General features: G+C 44.6%; 1 protein-coding gene and 1 long non-coding RNA gene across 2 annotated transcripts; one reads left to right on the forward strand and one right to left on the reverse strand.

Annotated features, from left to right (window-relative positions):
- Positions 1 to 633: 633 nt before the first annotated feature.
- On the reverse strand, positions 634 to 1,110 carry LOC147336523 (uncharacterized). Its single transcript, XR_015128304.1, has 3 exons — positions 1,062 to 1,110; positions 817 to 964; positions 634 to 700 (listed from the first exon to the last, which is right to left on the reverse strand). It is a non-coding gene; the product is annotated as an uncharacterized LOC147336523 (long non-coding RNA).
- Positions 1,111 to 4,181: 3,071 nt separating this feature from the next.
- Positions 4,182 to 7,652, forward strand: LOC147336524 (uncharacterized). Its single transcript, XM_086285450.1, has one exon. It carries the CDS (start codon positions 4,637 to 4,639, stop codon positions 7,142 to 7,144), a length of 2,508 nt encoding a protein of 835 aa, XP_086141576.1. The 5' UTR covers positions 4,182 to 4,636; the 3' UTR covers positions 7,145 to 7,652.
- The last annotated feature ends 15,174 nt before the right edge of the window (positions 7,653 to 22,826 follow it).

Below are 22,826 nucleotides of genomic sequence, written 5' to 3' on the forward strand. Positions count from 1 at the left end.
AATGAATGCTTTCATGTCCTTCTTGGAACCCAGTCTGCCAAACTCTCCCCTTGTTATATCAGGGTTGATGTTGCGCACTGCATCAAGATGATATGCCAGTGGGATTGCCTGAAGAAGAAAACACATCGTGTTAAAGATTTCTTTGTCAGGTCATTAGCAAAACTTCTTCAGTCTCAATGTTTGGACCATGCAAAACAGCTCCTACATGCTATCACTGTTGTGGCCCTCAGTGAGGCAGAAGGTGATGACAGTTCTGGAGCACCTCTTCCTTCAGAAAGGTGCAAGAAATACTTGAAAGCCCAAATTGCTCAAGACTCCATCATCATTCCAGATGAACAGACGGAGGAAAGTGAGAGAGTGGATTCAGTGGATGAGATCCAGACTGACCTACGACAGTGGGTAACAGAAATATGTCAGGAGAGCAGGTCACTTGCTGCAGCAAACGGGGATAGAGATAATATTCACTTTCTCCCTGAGATTATTCCTCATATAATAAGACTGGCAAGTTACTTGCCACTCTGGACAGGAATAATGGTCCCTCTCTTCCAAAGCACCAGCATCACAGCAAGTTCAGCCACTGTTGAAGCTGATTTCAAAAACATAAAACATGGCCTTTTCAAACATGACAACTTGCCTCTTCGAGTCGATCGCTTCATTGCTCGTCATCTTTCCTTCATCGAGGGAAATATGCGGATTTGTTCTGCAAAAGAAAAGTCCAAAGATGAGGCAACAGTGGGATCACTGAAAGTCGCAGATGCCAATTCTGGATCCATGACGACTCACAATGCAGAAGACAAAATAAAAATGGATGCTCACCCATTTGTGGGATCTGATGCTACCACAAACATTCTTCCGGCTGATGGGGATGCAGTTGAGAACTGGAGGGGCCTAGCTGTTCCACCCAAAAAAAGGAAGAGGACTTCCTACCTCTCTTCATGTACCGAATGGCTCCATGCAGATGAAACTTTTGGGGCCAAAAGAGTGAAAGTGGGATTATTAAAAAATGGAAACCTCCATAAGCCTATTAGATTAGGGGAATCGACAATCTCTGTGCTCAATACCTGTGCATTTGATGCATTTTTTCAGTGCTTATGTTGTGCCTTCTGTGACAGCTGCACATTTCAAAATGCTGTTCTGAAAGACAGTGAAAACCCAGTCCTGCAGCTGGTGAAAGCCATTGCCACAGATAGTGTGACCCAACAAACCTACAGAAGGAGAGCAGAGCTGCTTAGTGTAATGTTTGAAGCTGTCTCGTTGAGGTCTGCTGCGATCCAAATTGATGCTCAGTGCAATATCTCCGCTGTAATTGCTAAGACAATGAGGAACATCTCAAGTGTTTATTTTACCAAACACTGCTCTTCACAGCACTGCTACCTCAGCAAAGGGATGACAAGGGAAGTGCCATTTGTTTCTCCTGCCATCTCTGTCCTCAAAGAGTCTGGTATGGCTCATCTTGGCACGGCTGTGGAAGCAGGACTTGGCCTACCTGAGTCTACCTGCCTCAGGCCACTCTCCAATCCAGCTCTGTGTCCATCAGAATTCAAAACAGAAGACAGCACCACAGGAAATGAGCTCTGTGCAGGGACAGTTACTCACAGCTACAACATTGGAGATATCGTGTGGATTGATAGTGACCTTGCAAACCATACAGAATTTCCACTGAATGAATTTCCCTCCAACCTGGTTCTCCAAGGAAAGTCGTTCACTTTGAGGGCATTAATTGCTTTCCATGGAAAGATGACCAGTGATGGTTTGGGGCATTACACTGCATACTGCAGGAGAGCTCCATGTGTGTGGGAGTGCTATGTTGACCTGGGAAATGGAGTGACAGGAGCATCTGAAAAGAAAAAAATACAACCCCATGCTGTGTGTGATCAGGAGATATTTTATTTTGTATTCTCACAATCAGTTATCATTGATTAATCATTTACCATTGTTGAATCTGTTGACAGTATAATCTTTTAATTACATCTGTGTTACTTTGAGCAAATATTAATGCACACTGACTGTTTATATAAAGTTGTTGCACGTTAGAGCAGTGCAGTCACACCATACAGACCCACTAGTCCTGTTGGGCCCTGGCAGGGCTGCGTGGAGTTCTGCACGTACGCTGGCCTCTACTTACATGCACGCACTTATGTAACACACGCACGTTCACCTACACACTTAGTAATAATAGGAGGGTCATCTGAGGACAGTTTTTCTGATAAATACACTTTCACAAAATGCACAATGTAATACACACTTGTTTTTCTCTTAAGAGTAGCAGTTGATGTCTATATAAGGGAAAACTTTGGGATAGGCGGGGAATTGTTATCATTTGAGATCATTTCCAGTAAAGATCCAACTGTGATGTCATAAAGGCAATATAAGGAGACTGATGCTTCAGTTGACGAGAGGATTCGATTGCAAATTGTCTTTTCCCACACTAAGTGCACAAAGTGTGTAATAAAGATCACTATTTTTGACACCTACTTCGACTTGGGCTTGCTTTCTTCTCTTCCCTAACTCGAACGAACCTTAACAATTCCTGGTGCCGAAATCGCCGGGTGGGGAGGAGTTGCAACCTGCAGCTCGTCGTGGAAGGTGACAAAGGGGGCGAAGGCCAGCAGCCTATCTGAGTGACGCCAGGCGACATAAGAAAAGGTGAGTGCCACCTGTTGATTTTTATCCAAAGGCGCTATATTGGAAGTTAAAACTAAATTTAATTAAATAATATTCACTCAGTCTGGGCTTCTGGCGTTGGTCCATAGTGATCTTGACTAATTAGTTTTAAAATAGGGCATAGTAGTCTGACTAAATTCATTGTTGTTCATTTTGGGGGTGAATTTTGAGTTAAGAAGTTATGTGTTTAAGTTAATACGGTTTAAGGTGTGTGGAAACAAATAAATACGGTTTAAGAGGTTAACTGTGGGTTGACTGGGAATGCCAGCCAGTCAATCGGTAGTGTAGGGATAATTTGGTTTTAATAGGGTAGCAGAGACGGTCTCGGGCTTCAGATAATTAAACGGGGGGGCTGAGAGCTCACCGTGAGGCTTTTAAAAACAGGTAAATTCGTTTAGGACTGAGAAGCTAGGTTCTCTATGAATGCAGTTGTTCAGCGTTTTGGCAGACGCCACATGCAACGGACGCGTTGTTATGTTTAAGCTCGGTTGGCCTACCGGGGAATCTTGGGACACCCTTAATGGCCAGGTAATCTATGAGTGATTGCCTTCTACTGCATTGATTGATTAAGAAGGTTAGACCTGGCTGCATCCTATCTAAACGTTGGGCACACTGAGCTTTAAGTAAAGCCAAAAGCGTGAACTGTGATGTGTCACGTGGCTGGTGGAGCTCCGTGTTTTCCTGGCGGGGAAGTAGTTTTAAAAGTAATTAGAATTTAGTAATTTGACCGTTTTTCAAGGCGGCGTACTTGAGACGGGTAATTGATCAGCAAGAGCTAGGCTCTGGGCTGAAAGATGCTTTTAAATTAGTCAAAAATTTAGCAACACCAGCAGAGAAATAGAGAAGTGAGATAAAGTTGTTCTGGCATATGGTGTTTTCTTAGGAATTCGAGCGCTATCGGGAGGGCGTTCCCGAGGTGTGTATTGACCAGCAAGGCTAGGCCTGGGCTATAGGTGCTTTTAAAATAGTCAAAAAAGTTAGGAGTAACCTCTTCTGGGATATGACGTCTATTTATATTGTATATAAATTACTCGTGTGTCTGTGCATTTAAAAGTGTAAATTGTATAAACTGTCTTGTGTTGTTGAATTTTTTCTGTGTGGATTCAGAGTGTGAAAAAACGAAAACGCCTTTCTCTTCTCTCGCTCTCAGAGAACAGAGAGTGTGTGTGTGTATCTCTCCTTAAGGAGAAGGGAGGGGTAGTGTGGTGCTGCGCAGTAGCGGGCACACGCGCGCGAGTACGAGCGGAGTGTGTGTGTGTACAGCTGCGGCCCTATTTCTCCCTTTCTGCCATTCTGAGCTTCTTTTCGTTAGGTGAAGGGGGGTCTCAGAAGTATGGTTGAAAGATTTCAGTATATTAAATAAATTAAACCTTGTAGTCTTGTGTTGGTGATTTCCTAATGTGATTATGGTTTAATAGAATTCCATGAGTAATGATCCCTTGTGTAAAACTCCAGTAAGGTAGGAGTGCGGGGATAAATATCTTGACAAAATTTGAGAACTTTGGGTGATTGTTGGGAGATTTTTAGTTGGGTCGTATTTCTTTCTCTACCTGGAGAAGGCAGAGATCTGTGCTCTATTTGATGTTGTGTAAATAAAGCTTTTAAAAGTTGGTTGAGTCTCTCGTATAAGGAGGGAAAACGGTGCATGGTAGATTGTTTGGATTATTCTTGTATGTGAAAACTTTGTAGTTGTTAGGGAAGTGAATGTGAGAGTGAATTTTCGCTGGCTTTGCGTGCTTAAAACTGTTATATTAGACGTTTGTCAAGCTTTGAGCTTGAAAGGAGGATTAGAGAGTGTGTGTGTGTGTGTGTCTGTGGGCGGTCTCTCTCTCTCAGGCTGGAGCCTAGCGGAAGTTCGGCTTGACCAGCTTGTGAGATTCTGACTGCCGAAAGGAAAATACAACGAGGCAACCCCTAGGGGAGGAGCCTAAGACCGGCCATTTTGGTAAGGTAAGTGAGGTCAAAAAGCAAAATGGCTGAAGAGGAAAAGGCGACCCCTGGTGGGGGAAAGAGATACAAGCCACTGAAGGAGCAAATACAGGAATTGAAGAAAGCCATTAAAATGACTGAAGGGACGTCTTCAAAAGAGATTGCTCGTCAGTGTCAGGATTTAGAAAAAGAAGTGAAGGAATTATGTGAAAATCAACAGAAGACATTGGAGGACAGAATCCCTCTGCACTCCCTCTTTCAACGACAAGGGGAGAAATGTGAAGAGAGAATCAAGGAGCTTGAAGAGGAATCTTTAGGACGTTTCCAGGGGAGAAAAATAAAGGCTGAAAAGAAACTTATGATGGAAAAACAAAGTAAGTATTGTAAGCTTATGATTATCTCCCAAGGTGTTTCCCACTGGATGCAAGAGGAAGTGAACGACATCCAGCCAGCCTTAAAAAAGGAAGCTGAGGCTGAGGGAAAGCTATATCCCAGCCTGAAGGACTTCCTGAGTGGCCCACCCCCACCTTATATTTGTCCAGTGGTGGCCCTGGAGGGTGGTACTATGTGGGGGCCGGAAGGAAAAACAGGAAAAGTGACAGGTGGAATTGTCAACTTACAGGAGAATCCTCCACCATCGACATCTGCTCCAGCCACAGTGGAGGCAGACACAGGAGTAGTGCAGCCACAATCAGGGGTACCTGCACAGAAAGCGATGCAGTCTCAATCAGCGGCAGCTGCATCAGAGGTAAGTCAGCCTCACCCAGTTGCTGGGACATCACAAGGAATTACTACACGGGGGTTGATCTTGATTCCTCCCTCTCTTTTTAGCCCAGATAGAGCTACAGAAGAAGCTCAACCTGTGGCGTCTACAAGTACCGGACAGGTGACATTGCAACAGCCCAGCCAGGAAAATCCATCCCAGGAGGTCTGGACTTCAGAGGAAGACTCACCTTCAATGCAGTATCAGAAGGCGCCATCAAAGGCGACCCGAAAAACTAATCAGAGGTCAACGGTTGATGATTCTGAGAAGGAACAGTGGCAAGGCCACGTTTTCGGAAAAGAATCTGACAATCGGGAGGCCGTGATACAGCTGGAACGCCTCTTGAGAAAATTGGAGGAGGAAGGCGTAGCAACACCACGTAGCGTGGCACAAACACTTTATGCCTTGGAAAAGGACTTGGCGGGCTCAGTAGAAAGCAACACACGAAAATCCAGAGAAGTGTCAAACCTGCAAAGGGGAGAATTTGCCCCAAAGTTTCAGACTCCCACAGGAGGGACGACCCTTCGCTCTGGGAGGGTTCTGGAGGAACCAAGAGATAAAAGACCGTCCATCTTTGAGAAGAACCAGAGGAAGACTGTTGCATTGCCAACTGAAGAAGGGCAGGGTGACACAGAGGAGGAATTATCCCTCACAATGCCTTTATTGAAGGGAGGAAGGGGTGAACCAGTCTACCACCCCTACAATATCAGAGATCTTGAGGCTCTGGTGAAGCAGCTGCCCCCAATCACGGAGGGAGGAGCCGCTTGGTTGAGGAGACTAGGAAGTCTTACAGAAGGAGAGGAATTGGCTCTGGGAGATTTCCGAGCTATCGGTGGGAGGACCTTCAGAGGAGGAGGCCTCGCAGATGTAGAAGAGATAGCAAGAACTGTATGCCAACCAAACGACGTCCCCTATGCAAGGGTGCGAAATGCTCTCTCTGACGCAGTGCGTGAGAAGTATCCGACTCATAACATGGGCACTACACCTAGGATTGTTTGGACCCCAGAACATTCCCCTAGAGAGTTTATGGAGCATGCAAAAGAACAGTGGATTCTTCAAACTGGTGAACATCCTGGGCAGAATGGTGAACCAAGGGCGTGGTTCCGATCTGCAGTATTAGCAGGTCTCCCAGAACGAGTAAGAACAGATTTACAAAAGAATCCTGATTTTGCGGTGGCGGATTCAGCAAAATGGGAGAGGCACATTATACATCGACTTGAGCTGGAGAAAGACGAGGTGAACAAGAAAAAACAGGAGCTGGAGGAGGCGCAAGGGCAGTTAGTGAAATTGAAATTGGCAGAGGCGAGAGAAAAACTAAACGAAAAGAAAAAGGAAACCAAAGATGGACCTAAGAAGATGCTGGTGGCGCAGCCACGGGGCGATCCGGGGCCTGGTTGGCCAGATTTGAATCCGGTTCTGTACCCTGATGACCGATGGCCCGCCAATGAATTCCCAAGGCAAGGAAGACCCGCGGGGAATTGGGGGACTACTAGGTCGCTGAGGGGACGTGGTGGATCCCAAAGGGGAGGTGGACCAAGGGGCCGTGGTCTGGGGGGACCTATGCTGGACCCGAATGTATGCCTAAGGTGTGGAGGACGAGGACATTGGATTCGTGATTGTCCTACACCACGACAGCAAGAAGCAGGTTATCCATCATCACCCCAGGCACAGGGAACTTTTCGAGGCAGAGTGGGCCAGACAAGGGGACATCAAGCTCCAAACCCAGGCATGGCGCCAGCGGCTCAGTATCCCCTGGGCTACTGGGGCGGAGAGGAGGAGCTGTACTGACGGGACCCACAGAGACCAGACAACATGGGAGTGGCAGATCCTATGTTGTCAATGAGTGTGGAAGGAGATGAAATGACCTTCCTTGTGGACACTGGGGCTACCTATTCAACACTGAAACAAAAACCAAACAGTGCCACACTTTCCAACCATGTGGTCAGTGTTGTTGGGTTTTCTGGGGTACCAATGACGCTGCCAACAACCAATCCAGCCCTGACGGTGCTGGGAAAACAGACATTGAAGCACAGCTATGTGGTGTCTCCCCATGTGCCTGTGAACTTGATGGGCAGGGATCTGCTCATTAAACTGGGGGCCACCATCATGTGTTCAGCTGATGGACTAACAGTTACACTTCCAGGAGGAAAAGAGTTTCCGTGCCTGGGGACATTTTCAAAGAACCAGTACTTGCTGAAAGACTGTGAACAAACGACCGCTGACATCTATTGGGGTCGTGTGGTGGAAGAAGGCATACTAAGACAATATCAGTTGTGGAAACCTTGGATTATGGCCTTGGCAGTCTTCTCTTCCCCCAGGGATCCGTTCCATGTCACCCTCTATTATGATAGAAATGATGATGAAATTTACAGGGACCTGTTCCAGTCTGACCTTGAAGGCCAGACTTGGAATGTGTGTTCTCAAAACATCTATGTCGGTCCGGAGGGCGTCGCGGCAGCAGTAAAATTAACCGACGAACAACGGCCTTGGTTCAAAATGGGACCTGATTCAGTGCCCCATATAACATTGGCGGTCCATGGGAGTCATCAGGCGAAGGAGCTGGGGACGATGGTCAAAAGAGCCCTCGAGGAACCTGGCTGGCAAGCTACTCAGATTCCAGACGTTTGGTACTCGCCAAAATGCAAAATTTATCGTATCACTTGTCAATCAGAGGACACAGTGATGTTGGAGCATCAACAAATCTCAAGAATTCATGGGAGAGAAAGAACAGACCATGCGGATGCAGTTGCCGCACTTGCGACTCTTCCTGACATCTTGTGGTCAGCAGGGCCTACGGATGTGGGCCAGGCCACGTGTTCGCCTGTTTTGTTCCAGCTGAAGTCTGAAACGCCAATTTGGAAACCACAGTATAGGCAAAAGAGAGAAGCAGAGGAGGGAATTGCAGAAACCATTGAGGGGCTATTGAAAGTAGGGGTGCTTGAGCCCTCTCAATCCTACTGGAATACTCCTATTTTGCCAGTAGAGAAGCATGGGACAGGAAAGTACAGAATGGCACATGACTTAAGAGCCATCAATGCCATTCTACGTACTGACACGGTGCCAGTCCCAAACCCATACACAGCCTTGACGGCATTAACACCAGACCAGAAGTGGTTTACATGTATTGATTTAGCGAATGCATTTTTCTGTCTCCCATTGCATGAGTCTCTGAGGGACATTTTTCATTCACATATGGGGGACAACAGTACAGATACACAAGGTTGCCACAAGGGTTTGCACTTTCCCCTGGCATTTTCAACCAAGTGTTGAAAGAAGCTTTATCGCCATGCCATCTCCCAGAGGGGTGTTCACTAGTGCAATATGTTGATGATTTGCTCATTGCAGCTCCGTCTGCTTCGGCATGCACGGCAGCTTCACTTACCATACTGAAGAGACTCGCTGAGTGCGGTTTCAAGGTCAGTAAAGAAAAGTTGCAGTTGGTCCGACCAGAAGTAACATTTCTGGGCCATGTCATTGCTCACAAATCAGTGGGTCTGCTAAACACTCATCGTGATCAGATTTTGACACATCCAAGACCGCGTACGGTTAAGGAGTTGCTCTCATTCTTGGGGTTAACAGGATACAGCCGGCACTTCATTCCAAATTATGCAGGCAAAACAGCCCTGTTGAGGGATTTGGTAAAAACGGCAGGTGTCAGAAATCTTAAGGCTGAACTGCCATGGACATCGGCCACTGAGTCGGCATTTATTGCATTAAAACAGGACTTATCCAGATCGGCTGATCTTGCTATCCCTAATTACGAACAACCCTTCTATCTTGATGTTTCTGAAACACACGGGATAGCTAATGGGGTGTTGTTTCAGAAAAAAGGGGGAGGAAGAGATGTACTTATGTACGTCAGCATTAGGCTGAATTCATTAGAGACAAGGCACCCGAGATGCACTCAGCATGCCATTGGGGTGTCAAAAATTATACAAAAGACAACACATATAGTGAGGGATCATCCGTTGAAGGTGCTGACCACCCACAGTGTGGTGGCATATGTTAACTCACAAGCCTTCACCATGACACCTCTTACACAACAGAGAGTGTGTAGAGTTTTAGATGCTCCTAACTTGACCTTCACACATGAAGGAATTAACATGGCAGATTTAATGGAGTCAGGAGGAGAACCTCATGACTGCGCAAAGAGAGCTGAAGTGGACGAGAAGATAAGAGAAGACTTGAAAGCAGAACCTCTGACAGGAGCTGAAGATTGGTTCACTGATGGATGCTGCTACAGGGATGATGAAGGATTAAAAGCAGGCTACGCGGTAGTTTGCAGAAAAGGGGCTGCATTTGAAGTGAAGGAGGCTGGAAGACTTGAAGGGCAGCAGTCAGCCCAAAGAGCAGAAGTAATTGCTCTAAGTCGAGCTTTGAGACTTGCAAAAGGAAAAAGAGTCAACATTTACACGGACTCAGCTTATGCTTTTGGAGCAGCTCATGTGGAGCTGGCCCAATGGAGAAGAGCAGGATTCAGGACAGCAGATAACGCACCAATCTGCCACAAAAAGGAAATGGAGGAACTTGAGCAGGCCTTGGGAGATCCAGAGGAGGTGAGCATCATAAAATGCAAAGGCCACTCCTCAGGGACCGGCCTGATGGCCAGAGGAAATCAGGAAGCCGATCGAGCTGCAAAAGAGGCAGCTGGTTATAAAGCATCACGACAGATGGTACAAATAACGGTGGAAGAAGAATCAGGAGTTAACATGCTAGAGGAGGCCAGGAAGGCCCAAGGGGAGGCTGCCCCAGAAGAGAAGGGGATCTGGAAGAGTCGAGGAGCCTGGGAAGAAGGAGGTCTCTGGCGAGGACCTGACGGTCGACCAGTGTTGACAGCCAACTTGGCAAAACAGAAGATTGCCGAAGTGCACGGCCTTGGACATGTAGGTGTCGCCCAGATGGGGAGACATCTGTGCCATTGGTGGCATCCCTTTTTAAAGGATATGATCAAGGAAAAGGCTAGGACATGTCTGATCTGTGGGAAGCACAATCCGAAGCCAGTGATTAAACCAGAGGCAGGTAAGTTCCCCATTCCAGAAAGACCAGGTGAAGAGATTGTCATTGACTTCACTGACATGATTGATCCAGGTCCAGGAGGAGTTCGATATCTACTGGTAAGTGTAGATGCTTTGACGGGTTGGCCTGAGGCATGGCCTACCAAGAGGGAGGATGCAAAAAGTGTGATTAAGTGTTTAATCAATCATTACATCCCCCGGCATGGTTTCCCTAAGCGGATTAGGTCCGACAATGGGACTCATTTCAAAAACAAAGATTTGGCAGAGGTAGAACAGAAGCTGGGGTTACAACATAGATTTGGCACGGTATATCACCCCCAGTCGCAGGGAAAGGTAGAAAGAATGAATCTAAACCTGAAGAATAAAATTGCTAAGATTTCAGCTCACACGGGGCTAAATTGGGTAGCGGCCCTGCCAGTTGCATTGATGATAATAAGATGTTGTGTTAATCAATCCACAGGTTTCACACCATATGAGCTGTTGACTGGACGACAGTTTCCAGGTCCTTGGACAACAGTTCCGGCGGAAGAAAGTGTAAAAAGTAATAGAAAACATATTGAATGTTGGAAAGAATTAAAAGCTCTTGTGTCTAGTTTCACACAACAGGTTGGAGAAGGGGTGAAAGCGGAGGACAGGTCCATCCCCGATGCCAAGGCGGTGTGGCTGAAGGTCATTAAGCGAAAGTGGAGAGACCCGAGGTGGACCGGACCTTTCGAAGTAACTGCCCGAACCACCAGTGCTGTCCGTCTAAAGGGGAAAGGGGAGACCTGGTTCCATTGGTCTCAGTGTGCAGTCGCGGACGAGAGTTTGCTGGAGCTAGCCTCCACCCAATCGACGCAGGGGGGAACATAGAGCCAGAATAATACTCGTTCCACCTGTGCTACGGTCCTCCTCAGTAGTCTAACCTGAGTGAGGCGAAGAAAGAAGAGGAGCGTCACGCGCCAAGGAGGAATCCATTACAGGCTCTTAAATAGGCTAGGGCTCTAGTCTAAAGTATTTGATAGTTTGAAGGAATCGTAATAGTTTTGTAGGTTACTTGCATATTTTTATACTCATAACCTTATACTCTTTTTGTAACTTTATCTTTTTAGTATAGAGTAAAAGTAAACGAGCCTGGGAACAGTCATCATGAAATTGTGGGAAAATTGGAAAATAACGGGGGTGTTGGGGTTAATAAGTGTTATAACGTGTTTCTTTGTTTTTTGGCAGACAGGTGAATTGCCCAGACACAGAGGTCTATCCGCTCCTGAGCCCGAACCGATCAAATCGTCGAAAAAAGTCAAGCGTGCGGTTGGTTCAGGTGGGGATGATGGGTGTCTCAAAGCCAGTGGCGGAGTCGAGTTTGGGTATGTTAATGGATCTACAACAGCGTTCACATTCGATTTGTGTGAGGTAATTAAATGCTCGGGTGACGGGAATAGCTGGAGAACATATAATGTGTGGGTTTGTTATCATCCAATGATGTGTTACCCTAAGTCGGTGTGGGGCCCATCATGGGATAGTGACATCTACACCTATGTAACGGATCAGTGGTGTTCTTGGCAGGATGTGGTCGCGTGGACAGGAGTAGGATGGCAGCCAACGGTGCCACCGGCCCTTGAAGGAATAGCTATTCAGAGAGATTATTCTGTTACAAATAACCCTATTACTCTTTCCCTAGGACCATGGAGTGAACTCCCTGAACCTGGGTTTGATGGAGGTGCGTTTTATTTAGTAGTAGGGGTAGATAAAGTAGGGACAGATCCATTCGGGTTAATTCGGGTGAATTTATTTAATCCCAGGTCTAAACCGCTGGGAAATGACTCGGCACTGAATCTTACGGTGCAAACAGATCCCGTAGAGACAGTTACTTACAAGGATCCAGAAGAAAAATGGTTTGTTGCCACTGATTATACTAGGTTAAAACCTCAGGAGTTGATAGAGCGTGCCACAGGTTTTGGGGATAGGAATCTTTGGTTAGATTGGGTGGCTCAAAATGCTAAGGAGCAGAAAGTGGTTGATTGTGTTGCTTGTGCTACCGCTCGACCACATTTGTTTACTGAACCCGCTCCTCTGTATCCAGAGGATGAGTGGGGATATAATTGCATGTTGAGATTAACTAGAGAGGCGGTGGACACAGGTAACTGCACCACTTTGTCAGGTTTATATCCGCCAATTGATAAACGCACACAACCAGGTTCATTCACACCAAAACGAGATAATTATACATGTTTTGAGTTTTCTACAGACAGAGTGAGATTTAGGCTAGGAAGGATTAATCCAAGCTGGTGCCAGAGGACAATCACAGGTAGGACTACCAATGATGTAAGTGACCCAAGCACAATTATAGGCACCTGGGCGAGAGGTGGACTATATTATTATTGTGGGGAGTACACCCTTTTGGTGCAGGTTCCCTTGGGGAGTGTGGGAACGTGTGCTCTGGTGCGCCTAGCTGCACCTTTGATGCTCATAGGCAGTAGGCTAGAGACAATTCCACAGCAAGGTGCGGATGTGTCTACAGCCAGACGGAGGAGAGCCACAGGAGCTATCCACAAGTATGATCCAAGACGGGACTCGCCAACCTGGATAGACTCAATAGGAGTTCCCCGAGGAGTTCCAGATGAGTATAAGTTAGTTGATCAGATAGCGGCCGGGTTTGAAAGTGTGTTTCTGTGGGTGACTCCAAATAAAAATGTTGATCGCATTAATTATGTTCATTATAATGTGTTGAGACTCTCTAATCTCACCAGGGACGCGGTGGAAGGTCTTGCAGAACAATTAGGTCCGACGTCGTTAATGGGAATCCAAAATCGCATGGCGCTGGACATGTTATTGGCCGAGAAGGGAGGCGTGTGCGCGATGTTCGGAGATTTATGTTGCACCTTTATTCCCAACAATACAGCTCCGGACGGAACAGTCACGCGGGCGCTGGAAAATTTGAAAACGTTATCTAGAACCATGCATGAGCAATCAGGCGTGAACTCAAGGCTGGGAGACTGGTTCACATCTGTTTTTGGGCAATATAAGGGATTGTTTATGTCTGCCATGTTTTCTCTTCTAGTTTTTCTAGGTTTGTTGCTGATCGGGTGTTGTCTCATTCCTCTGGTGAGGCAGGTGTTGGGTAATCTGGTGAGCAGGGCCATAGCTTCTGGTTCAGCTGGGTCAGCTGGTCCGGAACATATGATGCCGTTGCGAGAAGCCGCCTGGACGGAGGAGTGACACAATATCTCTAAATGTTGGCCTTTTTTCAAAAGGCCAAAGAGGAGGAGTGTGATCAGGAGATATTTTATTTTGTATTCTCACAATCAGTTATCATTGATTAATCATTTACCATTGTTGAATCTGTTGACAGTATAATCTTTTAATTACATCTGTGTTACTTTGAGCAAATATTAATGCACACTGACTGTTTATATAAAGTTGTTGCACGTTAGAGCAGTGCAGTCACACCATACAGACCCACTAGTCCTGTTGGGCCCTGGCAGGGCTGCGTGGAGTTCTGCACGTACGCTGGCCTCTACTTACATGCACGCACTTATGTAACACACGCACGTTCACCTACACACTTAGTAATAATAGGAGGGTCATCTGAGGACAGTTTTTCTGATAAATACACTTTCACAAAATGCACAATGTAATACACACTTGTTTTTCTCTTAAGAGTAGCAGTTGATGTCTATATAAGGGAAAACTTTGGGATAGGCGGGGAATTGTTATCATTTGAGATCATTTCCAGTAAAGATCCAACTGTGATGTCATAAAGGCAATATAAGGAGACTGATGCTTCAGTTGACGAGAGGATTCGATTGCAAATTGTCTTTTCCCACACTAAGTGCACAAAGTGTGTAATAAAGATCACTATTTTTGACACCTACTTCGACTTGGGCTTGCTTTCTTCTCTTCCCTAACTCGAACGAACCTTAACATGTGTTATACACAGTATATTGAGTGCTGCCTGCATTTTTCTGTTTTATTTCGTTCATTACAGTTACATGTGTTCAAATGGCTAGTGTGTGTTATCAGTAAGTTCAGTTTTGCACATAAAGTTAAAGTTCTAAATTAAAAATATTTTAACACTCTTTTCTTTGTCAGTCTGATGTATATTTGCTTTTACACACCAAGTCACCTTCACCCATAGCCTTGAAAGTAACTGTTCCATTTTTCTGTCAATAATTTTCCAGTATTTCTTTTGTGTTTACCTGGTGGCTTAAGTCAGGGGTCAGCATCCTTTTCATTTCAAAGGGCCCCTTTTCCCCCTGCTGCTACAAAACCTGTCTAGAGCCTAAAAAAAAGAAAGAGCCTATAAATATCTAGAAAATGAGTTGTTGTATCGTGTAAGCTATGGAAATGTAAATAAAAATATTTATTTTTAGATTTGATAAGACAATGAATCATCAAAGCTTTATAACGGAAAAAAGTATTTGTTAAAATGAAGCCAGCTACGTGAGTCCTTTCCATAATAATTGAAAATTAGGAAAGATGGGCAACCAACTTGAAAATTACAGTAAACAGATTTGAACCTAAGAAACATTAAATCACTTTTAAAAGCAGTGGAGGGGCCGGAGAGCCACATGTTGCTTTAGAGCCGCAAGTTGAAGATCCCTCGCCTAAGTGCTGTGGAATATTCCGTTTTCTACACGTAGGTAACTGTTGTGAATTTTAGCACTACGGTTAGCATTTACAGGATATTGTTTTGTAGGAATATTATACAGGAGAACTGTTACTCAATAAGGCCCATTTACTAGTTGTTTTTCTCTTTCTCTCTGACCCAAGAATTGATGTGTAAGAATCACAGGCTGGTACCCCAAGGTCAAAAATACCACAGAGACGAGACCACTTCCTTACTCCCATCCTCCCTTCCTTATCTTTTAGAAAAGAGCTTGTTAAAGGCCAGGTGGTTTGTTTCAGAATTCACTAATGAAAGAACTCTGTATTCTATGTCTAGGAGTGTATTTTGCTGGGATGATCATAAATTGTTGCTGAACTGATAAACTACACAAAGGATCCTTCTTTGCTCAGAAGGCAGGAAGACGTTTCCTTATTTGGTCTGTACCGGTTTGAACTGAGAACCTGCTGACACACGAACCCTTTTTTCCTCTATATAAGCTGTTGTATACTTAATAAACCTTTGAGTTGATTGTGGGAGAGCAACCTGAACAGTCTCTGTATCACTTTGTTCTCCTAACTGCTCCCGACGTCGTAACTAACCCAGCAGAACGGCATACCTGAGTGTTACTTTGAATAATTAGGAGTCTTATAAGGAAAGGACAAAACTCTGCTTATCGCTCACGCCTCGGAGGAAACCCGATCCACGGAGGAAACCCGGGACGGAGATTTTCCCTTCAATTTGGTGTCAAGAAGTGGGATTGCTGACGAAGGTAAATATGCGTCTTTTATATTTTTATAAGACCGTATTATACCTCTCTCAGTGATCGATCCATAAAGAAACGGGATATGCTGACGAAGTTTCACTTAGTGATCCAGAGAGATACACTAACGACTTCCTTAGTCCCCGAATAAAGTAAATTAAAAGCAGAAAGACACAGGAAGTTGCCTGTTGTATTGCGAGAAGCTGCTCGTTAAGTGAGAAGTTGCTCACCCAAACAAAAATTGCTAGCAATAAATTTAAAGTAACCTCAGCTGTGCCACAGCAAAATACTAACATAAATCCTTCAAGCGTGTAAACCCCTCTGGAAATCACTGAACATGGGTCAGAATAATTCAAAAAACTCAGACAGGTCCGAGAAAAAATCGAAATCAACTGTAAAACCAAAAAAAATAAAATATAAAGTCTCAAATAACGGCTCAGTGCGCCTCCCACTTCCGGTTACGTGCAACCCACTCCCGCGAGTCGGTGAAGACTTCCATGATTACGTATCCAGAACGTGTGGAAAAAAAGACAAGCCTCCTCGAATACTGTGGTCCACAGAAATGACTGCCTCTTTCAATGCATTAAAGGGAGCGCTGACCTCCGCCCCTTGTTTGGGTCTGCCTGACTACCACTTACCATTCCATCTGTACGTCACAGAGAACGGCACAACCTGCACAGGTGTACTGGCCCAAGAGCATGGCAGTGGCTACCGTCCAGTAGCCTTCTATTCGAAAGTACTGCCTGTGGTTGTTCAGGGAATGCCAGCCTGCCTGAGGGCAGTAGCAGCTTGCTCTATCATGATAAGGGACTGCGAGAAGCTCCCACTCTCACATGACACTATTCTACACACCAATCACCAGGTCACGACCATTCTAGCAAACATAACTACACAACATATGACTGCACAACGTCGCTCAGGTTATGAAGCTACACTGACCTCCACAGCAAACCTCACCATAAAAGCGAGCAGCACACCCAATTCGCCAGCACATTTATTGATCCATATGCTGTGTTCTTCTGACCGACAGGATGGCTCAGACAGGCTTGACGATCATGACTGCATGACGCGTATACAGGAATCCACAGCACCACGTCCAGATTTAGAGCAAACACCTATCCCAGACTCAGCCACGGTTTATGTGGACGGGTCCTGTTCAAGGCCGAATGACAGCTCATTTCTTTGTGGCTATTCAGTGGTGACATTGCCTGACATCATACTAGAGGCTCACTCATTACCATTTCACTCAGCACAAAAAGCAGAGCTCATGGCTTTAATACGCGCTTGTGAGCTCCATGTGGATAGGCGTGTGACGATTTACACAGACAGCCGCTATGCGTTTGGCGTCGTACATGACTTTGGCACATTGTGGAGACAAAGAGGATTTAGATCTGCTGATGGAAAACCGATTGCTAATTCTGATCTTGTGCAAAGACTTTTGCAGGCTATACAGCTACCATCGGCCGTTGCAGTTGTAAAAACAAAAGGACACAGTACAGCTGACACAGACGAAGCAACAGGTAATGCCCTAGCAGACGTGACTGCCAAGGCTGCAGCTGCGTCACAGCTCCCACCTCCAAAGGAAGTATTATCTGTGCCCCTACAGCTGCCACTTGTTACACTCCCAGACTATTTAGACACAAATGTTGATTTAAAATTCATACAAGAGCAAGCCTCTGCATGTGATTACACCTATTGGGAAAATAATGACTGCACCTTAGATGACAGGGATGGCCTATACAAAAATCTTGAGGGTTTGATTGCCCTCCCATCTTCCCTGCTGCCAGTCCTTGTCCGACATTTTCACGGTGTGAGTCATGTCGGACAAAGAGGGGTAATAGGGGCAATAAAATCAAGATTTGTAATTGAGAAAACATTGCATGCAGTAAAAAGCATATTAGCAACCTGTCTAACATGTGCACGAACTAATGTAGGAAAACCAAAAGCAAAACATCAGCATTTACCACAACCAGATTTTCCATTTCATACATTACAAATTGATTTCACACACATGCCAGCACAAGGAAGCATCAAGTACTTACTGGTAATAGTGGATCAATTTAGTAAATGGGTAGAAGCTTATCCAACCTCAAAAGAAACTGCACAAGTAGTCTGTCAAAAGTTGTGCAATGAAATAATACCCAGATTTGGAATACCTCACCAGATTAACAGTGATAGAGGACCCTCATTTACATCAGAAGTAATTCAAAAGTGTGCTAAAACTTTAGAAATAGACTGGAAATATCATGTGCCATACCACCCTCAGAGTTCAGGAGTTGTAGAAAGAATGAATAGGACCATAAAAAAATCGCCTGACTAAAGCAATGATAGAAACAGGAATGACCTGGATCAAATTACTTCCTCAAGTCCTCTGCGAGATTAGAATGACTCCATCTGCAGCAACCAAATTATCTCCATTTGAAATAATCATGGGAAGACCATTTCCAACACCATGGTCAGCTTCCAGAGGGGCACCGCTATTAGAAGGTGATGTAGATACTGCATTGTCCGACTATGTTCACAATCTGGTAGAAACACTGAATAATAACTATCAGAGAGTTTGTCTCTCCCAGCCTCTCCCCCCACAGCTCCAACGCACCAGTGGAGACCAGGAGATGCGGTGTTGGTGAAGTCGCTAAAACCAAGGACACTCGGGGAGGCCGCGTTTTCCAGCCCCCAGACTGTACTGGCAGTGACGAGAACCAGCATCCTTACGGACGGACAACCTCAGTGGATACACGCCAGCAGGGTTAAGACCAGCCCAATCAGACCACCTCAGGTGTCGGATCAAGCAGACGACGACTCAGGCGGGCCAGCGCCGGGAACCAGAACAAATAAACACACACGGGTGGATGACATCTCAGGCGAGCCAGCGCCCGGATCCAATCCACCTACACACATGCAATCGCTGATTAACACACAAAGCCTGAAAGAGCCACAGCAAGGTACTCGAGCATCCAGCAGGAATAGAAAGCCAAGAGTACCACATGATGTCTAATCTGATAAAGCTAGACTCATTTCATCCTGATAATGGAGAAAATGAAATGCCCATTGTCATCACACGGCGCTTATTCAATGTCTCTCGAACCTGGGACCAGGCCAGGAGACGACTGAAGAACTGTGTTTTTCCTTATATATTTTCTTATATATTTAGGTTCTTTATCATATCGATCGCATTAACCTTAGGATTTTTCTTTGCTATTTTGTATTGTAAACTGCAACCATGTTCACATTTCTGCAGGTCATATTTTGCTGACGATACCTCATGCTCTATTTTGCAAGACACCTACTTAATGCACTCCTCACGCTCCCTAAAATCAGTAAATGACAACATAGACGCCACTAATAAACCATTTTTTGCACCCCCTAGAGCAGGAGCTAACGCCTGGTATGAAAATGCCAGAATAGCCGCTCGTGACTTAAGAAACAGTAACTGTTATGTCTGTTCAAAGGGTAACCCAGAACAGGTTGTAGTGGGATACCCAATTTCAGGTTTTCCCTTAACAAAGATGCTATTCAAAAATGATAAAAAGGGGCCCTTAACAGCAACCCTGATTGGAGCGGTGCAAGTAGAACTAAGTCCTTTATATTGTTTATTCATATACATAGGACAAGTCTCTAGTGAGGATGTTAGCATGATTGACAACATTACCCACCCCTGCAACCCAAAGCAGCGCCTCGAAGACCGCACTGAACCTCTTTCGCCCCCAAAACAGATGCGCCATCACCCAAATATCTCGATGACATGCATATACCGACCAAAGCTTAAAAACATAAATTATGACGCACAAAACTATACATTCTTTTCTGACTCTCCAGGAGCACGCTGTAACGAAACATGGCTAGCAGCGAGTGTTGACAGGACACAATATAGACATATGCCTTTTTATCTATATGCATATATAAATACGCATTCAGATAACTCAACAATCCTGCATTCGCCCAACACACTGAACGACTCGTACTGGGGAGGCATATTAAAAGGCTTTACAGCTTCGCGCCTGACCAGACCAATCCCACATGCTTATTGGATGTGCAATAATACCCTTAGACTAGCTTTACCTGTTAATTGGACCGGTACCTGCGGTCTAGTAACTGTAGCTCAAGAACTACTAATACAACAAACCTCGGATCTGCCTGTATCCAGCAGACGTACAAAACGTTCCGCTTACTCACATAACGTTTACATAGATGCTATAGGAGTTCCACGCGGGATACCAAGGGAATTAAAGGCACAAGGAGAAGTATCCGCAGGGTTTGCCTCAATACTACCGTATATACAGATAAACAAAAATGTAGCCTGGATCAATTATGTTTATTACCATCAGCAAAGACATACTAATTTGACCAATACGGCCCTTAAGGCCCTAGGAGAACAGATGTCTGCTACCTCTTTAATGACCATGCAAAATAGGATGGCCTTAGACATGCTGTTAGCTGAGAAAGGAGGTGTTTGTGCGATGTTTGGAGATGTTTGTTGTACTTTCATTCCCAATAACACCACCCCTAACGGTTCATTCACACAAGCTATGAATAGACTTGAAGCATTGCAGATAGAACTAAGAGCCAATGCAGGTCACGGTCAGTGGCTAGACAAGTGGCTGCAGGACACGTTTGGAAAATGGAAGGAACTAATTGTAGCTTTTGTAACCATTGTAGCATGTATTATTTTGCTTTTGATGATTATTGTCTGTTGTGTGGTACCCTGTGTACGTTCAATGATAACCCGTATAGCTACTAGTACAACTACTTCAATGTATTTGCAATTGGCACAAATCGACCCAGATTATGTGTCAGATGTCATCAATGATGATCCTGATGTATGTATTGAGCATTAGATTGAGAATTACTCGATTATCCAAGAAGAGACCAGTCACATTTATGATTTGTTTCACATTTATGATTTACTTCACATTTATGATTTGTCCTTATATTGTGTTATTACATTTGTGATTTTTTGAGTTATTATTTTAAAGATAATAAAAGAGTGGAACTGTTGTGAATTTTAGCACTACGGTTAGCATTTACAGGATATTGTTTGTAGGAATATTATACAGGAGAACTGTTACTCAATAAGGCCCATTTACTAGTTGTTTTTCTCTTTCTCTCTGACCCAAGAATTGATGTGTAAGAATCACAGGCTGGTACCCCAAGGTCGAAAATACCACAGAGACGAGACCACTTCCTTACTCCCATCCTCCCTTCCTTATCTTTTAGAAAAGAGCTTGTTAAAGGCCAGGTGGTTTGTTTCAGAATTCACTAATGAAAGAACTCTGTATTCTATGTCTAGGAGTGTATTTTGCTGGGATGATCATAAATTGTTGCTGAACTGATAAACTACACAAAGGATACTTCTTTGCTCAGAAGGCAGGAAGACGTTTCCTTATTTGGTCTGTACCGGTTTGAACTGAGAACCTGCTGACACACGAACCTTTTTTTCCTCTATATAAGCTGTTGTATACTTAATAAACCTTTGAGTTGATTGTGGGAGAACAACCTGAACAGTCTCTGTATCACTTTGTTCTCCTAACTGCTCCCGACGTCGTAACTAACCCAGCTGAACGGCATACCTGAGTGTTACTTTGAATAATTAGGAGTCTTATAAGGAAAGGACAAAACTCTGCTTATCGCTCACACCTCGGAGGAAACCCGATCCACGGAGGAAACCCGGGACGGAGATTTTCCCTTCAGTAACAATCTATCAAAGCAAACACTTCATTTTTTCTGAGACAGCTACATTAATAATAATGAACATATATAATTCAAAACAAAATCATAGAGGCCAACTGGGTATGTAAAAAATAATAATAATTTAGGTATACGTGAATCACTTCACATGAAACTCAGTTTTGCCACAGAAAAAATGAAAACTTTAGCCTACCTTGTGTACGTTTCTGCACTAGTAACAAAAGAAATATCGACCTTTCCGCTGAATAAATTGTGTTACTAAAGTGTAAACTAATAAAAGTTAATATGCAGCAAGCCTAGAAAAAGTGCAAAACTCCACAGCTGCTGAAACTCACTGACACAGACACTGGTGTTATACAGCGTAGGCCGTAATAATTAAAATCATTATATCTCAGATACTGTAGCAGCACAAAAGCTAATTTTACCTGCACAAATCAGCACAAACGTAGCACTAAAAAAGTAGACCACTTTGGCCCGTTTTGGAGCAGTCTGGGGGGATGGTGACCTTTGAATGACCTATAAAATAAAGTTTAGTATCTCGGAAACCGTAGCAGCACAAACGCTAATTTTACCTGCACAAATCTGCACAAACGTAGCACTAAAAAAGTAGACCACTTTGGCCCGTTTTGGAGCAGTCTGAGGGGATGGTGACCTTTGAATGACCTATAAAATAAAGTTTAGTATCTCGGAAACCGTAGCAGCACAAACGCTAATTTTACCTGCACAAATCTGCACAAACGTGGCACTTAAAAAGTAGACCATTTTGGCCCGTTTTGGAGCAGTCTGGGGGGATGGTGACCTTTGAATGACCTATAAAATAAAGTTTAATATCTCGGAAACCGTAGCAGCACAAACGCTAATTTTACCTGCACAAATCTGCACAAACGTAGCACTAACCGCTCCGCCTATTTGCCTTTACGTTTCAAGTGGGTGGGGGGTAAGTCACTGCCACGTTGCTCAGTTTGTTCAGACCCCAAGCTGCAATGTGAATACAGCCGAACCGCCGCATTTTTGTTTGTCGTTAAGAGGCTCGTTCGGGATAAGTTTTGTGGAGGACAGAGTTTGCTAATATACGTTTTTAATGAGTTTTAGCTGAGAACGCAGCTGAAATGCTAGCATGCTAAGTTAGCCTGAACGCTAGAGGCTTGTGAGCGTATTTGCTGCAGTTTTTTTAACAGCATGCACTCTTTTTTCCTTCGTCAGGAGAGGTGTACTGGCAGGCGCGTGACACACACAGAACAGACACTTATTTCTGTGTTGCAGGTATGGAGATGTTCTTATGTTTTGGAGATGCACTCTTTCATTCATTGTTTTTATAAGTACAGTGTTGTATTGCCTGTTGGATGGCGGTTATTAATATAATTGTACTGAAGTATAATGTTTGAACTATAAGCACTAGAATATTGGGTCCTGGTTATT

This window comes from Aulonocara sp. 'chitande type north' Nkhata Bay, linkage group LG3, assembly GCF_057382095.1.
Source record: "Aulonocara sp. 'chitande type north' Nkhata Bay isolate Kocher_YH1m ecotype deep benthic linkage group LG3, A_spYH_male_GT1.1, whole genome shotgun sequence".
NCBI classification, from domain to species: domain Eukaryota; kingdom Metazoa; phylum Chordata; class Actinopteri; order Cichliformes; family Cichlidae; genus Aulonocara; species Aulonocara sp. 'chitande type north' Nkhata Bay.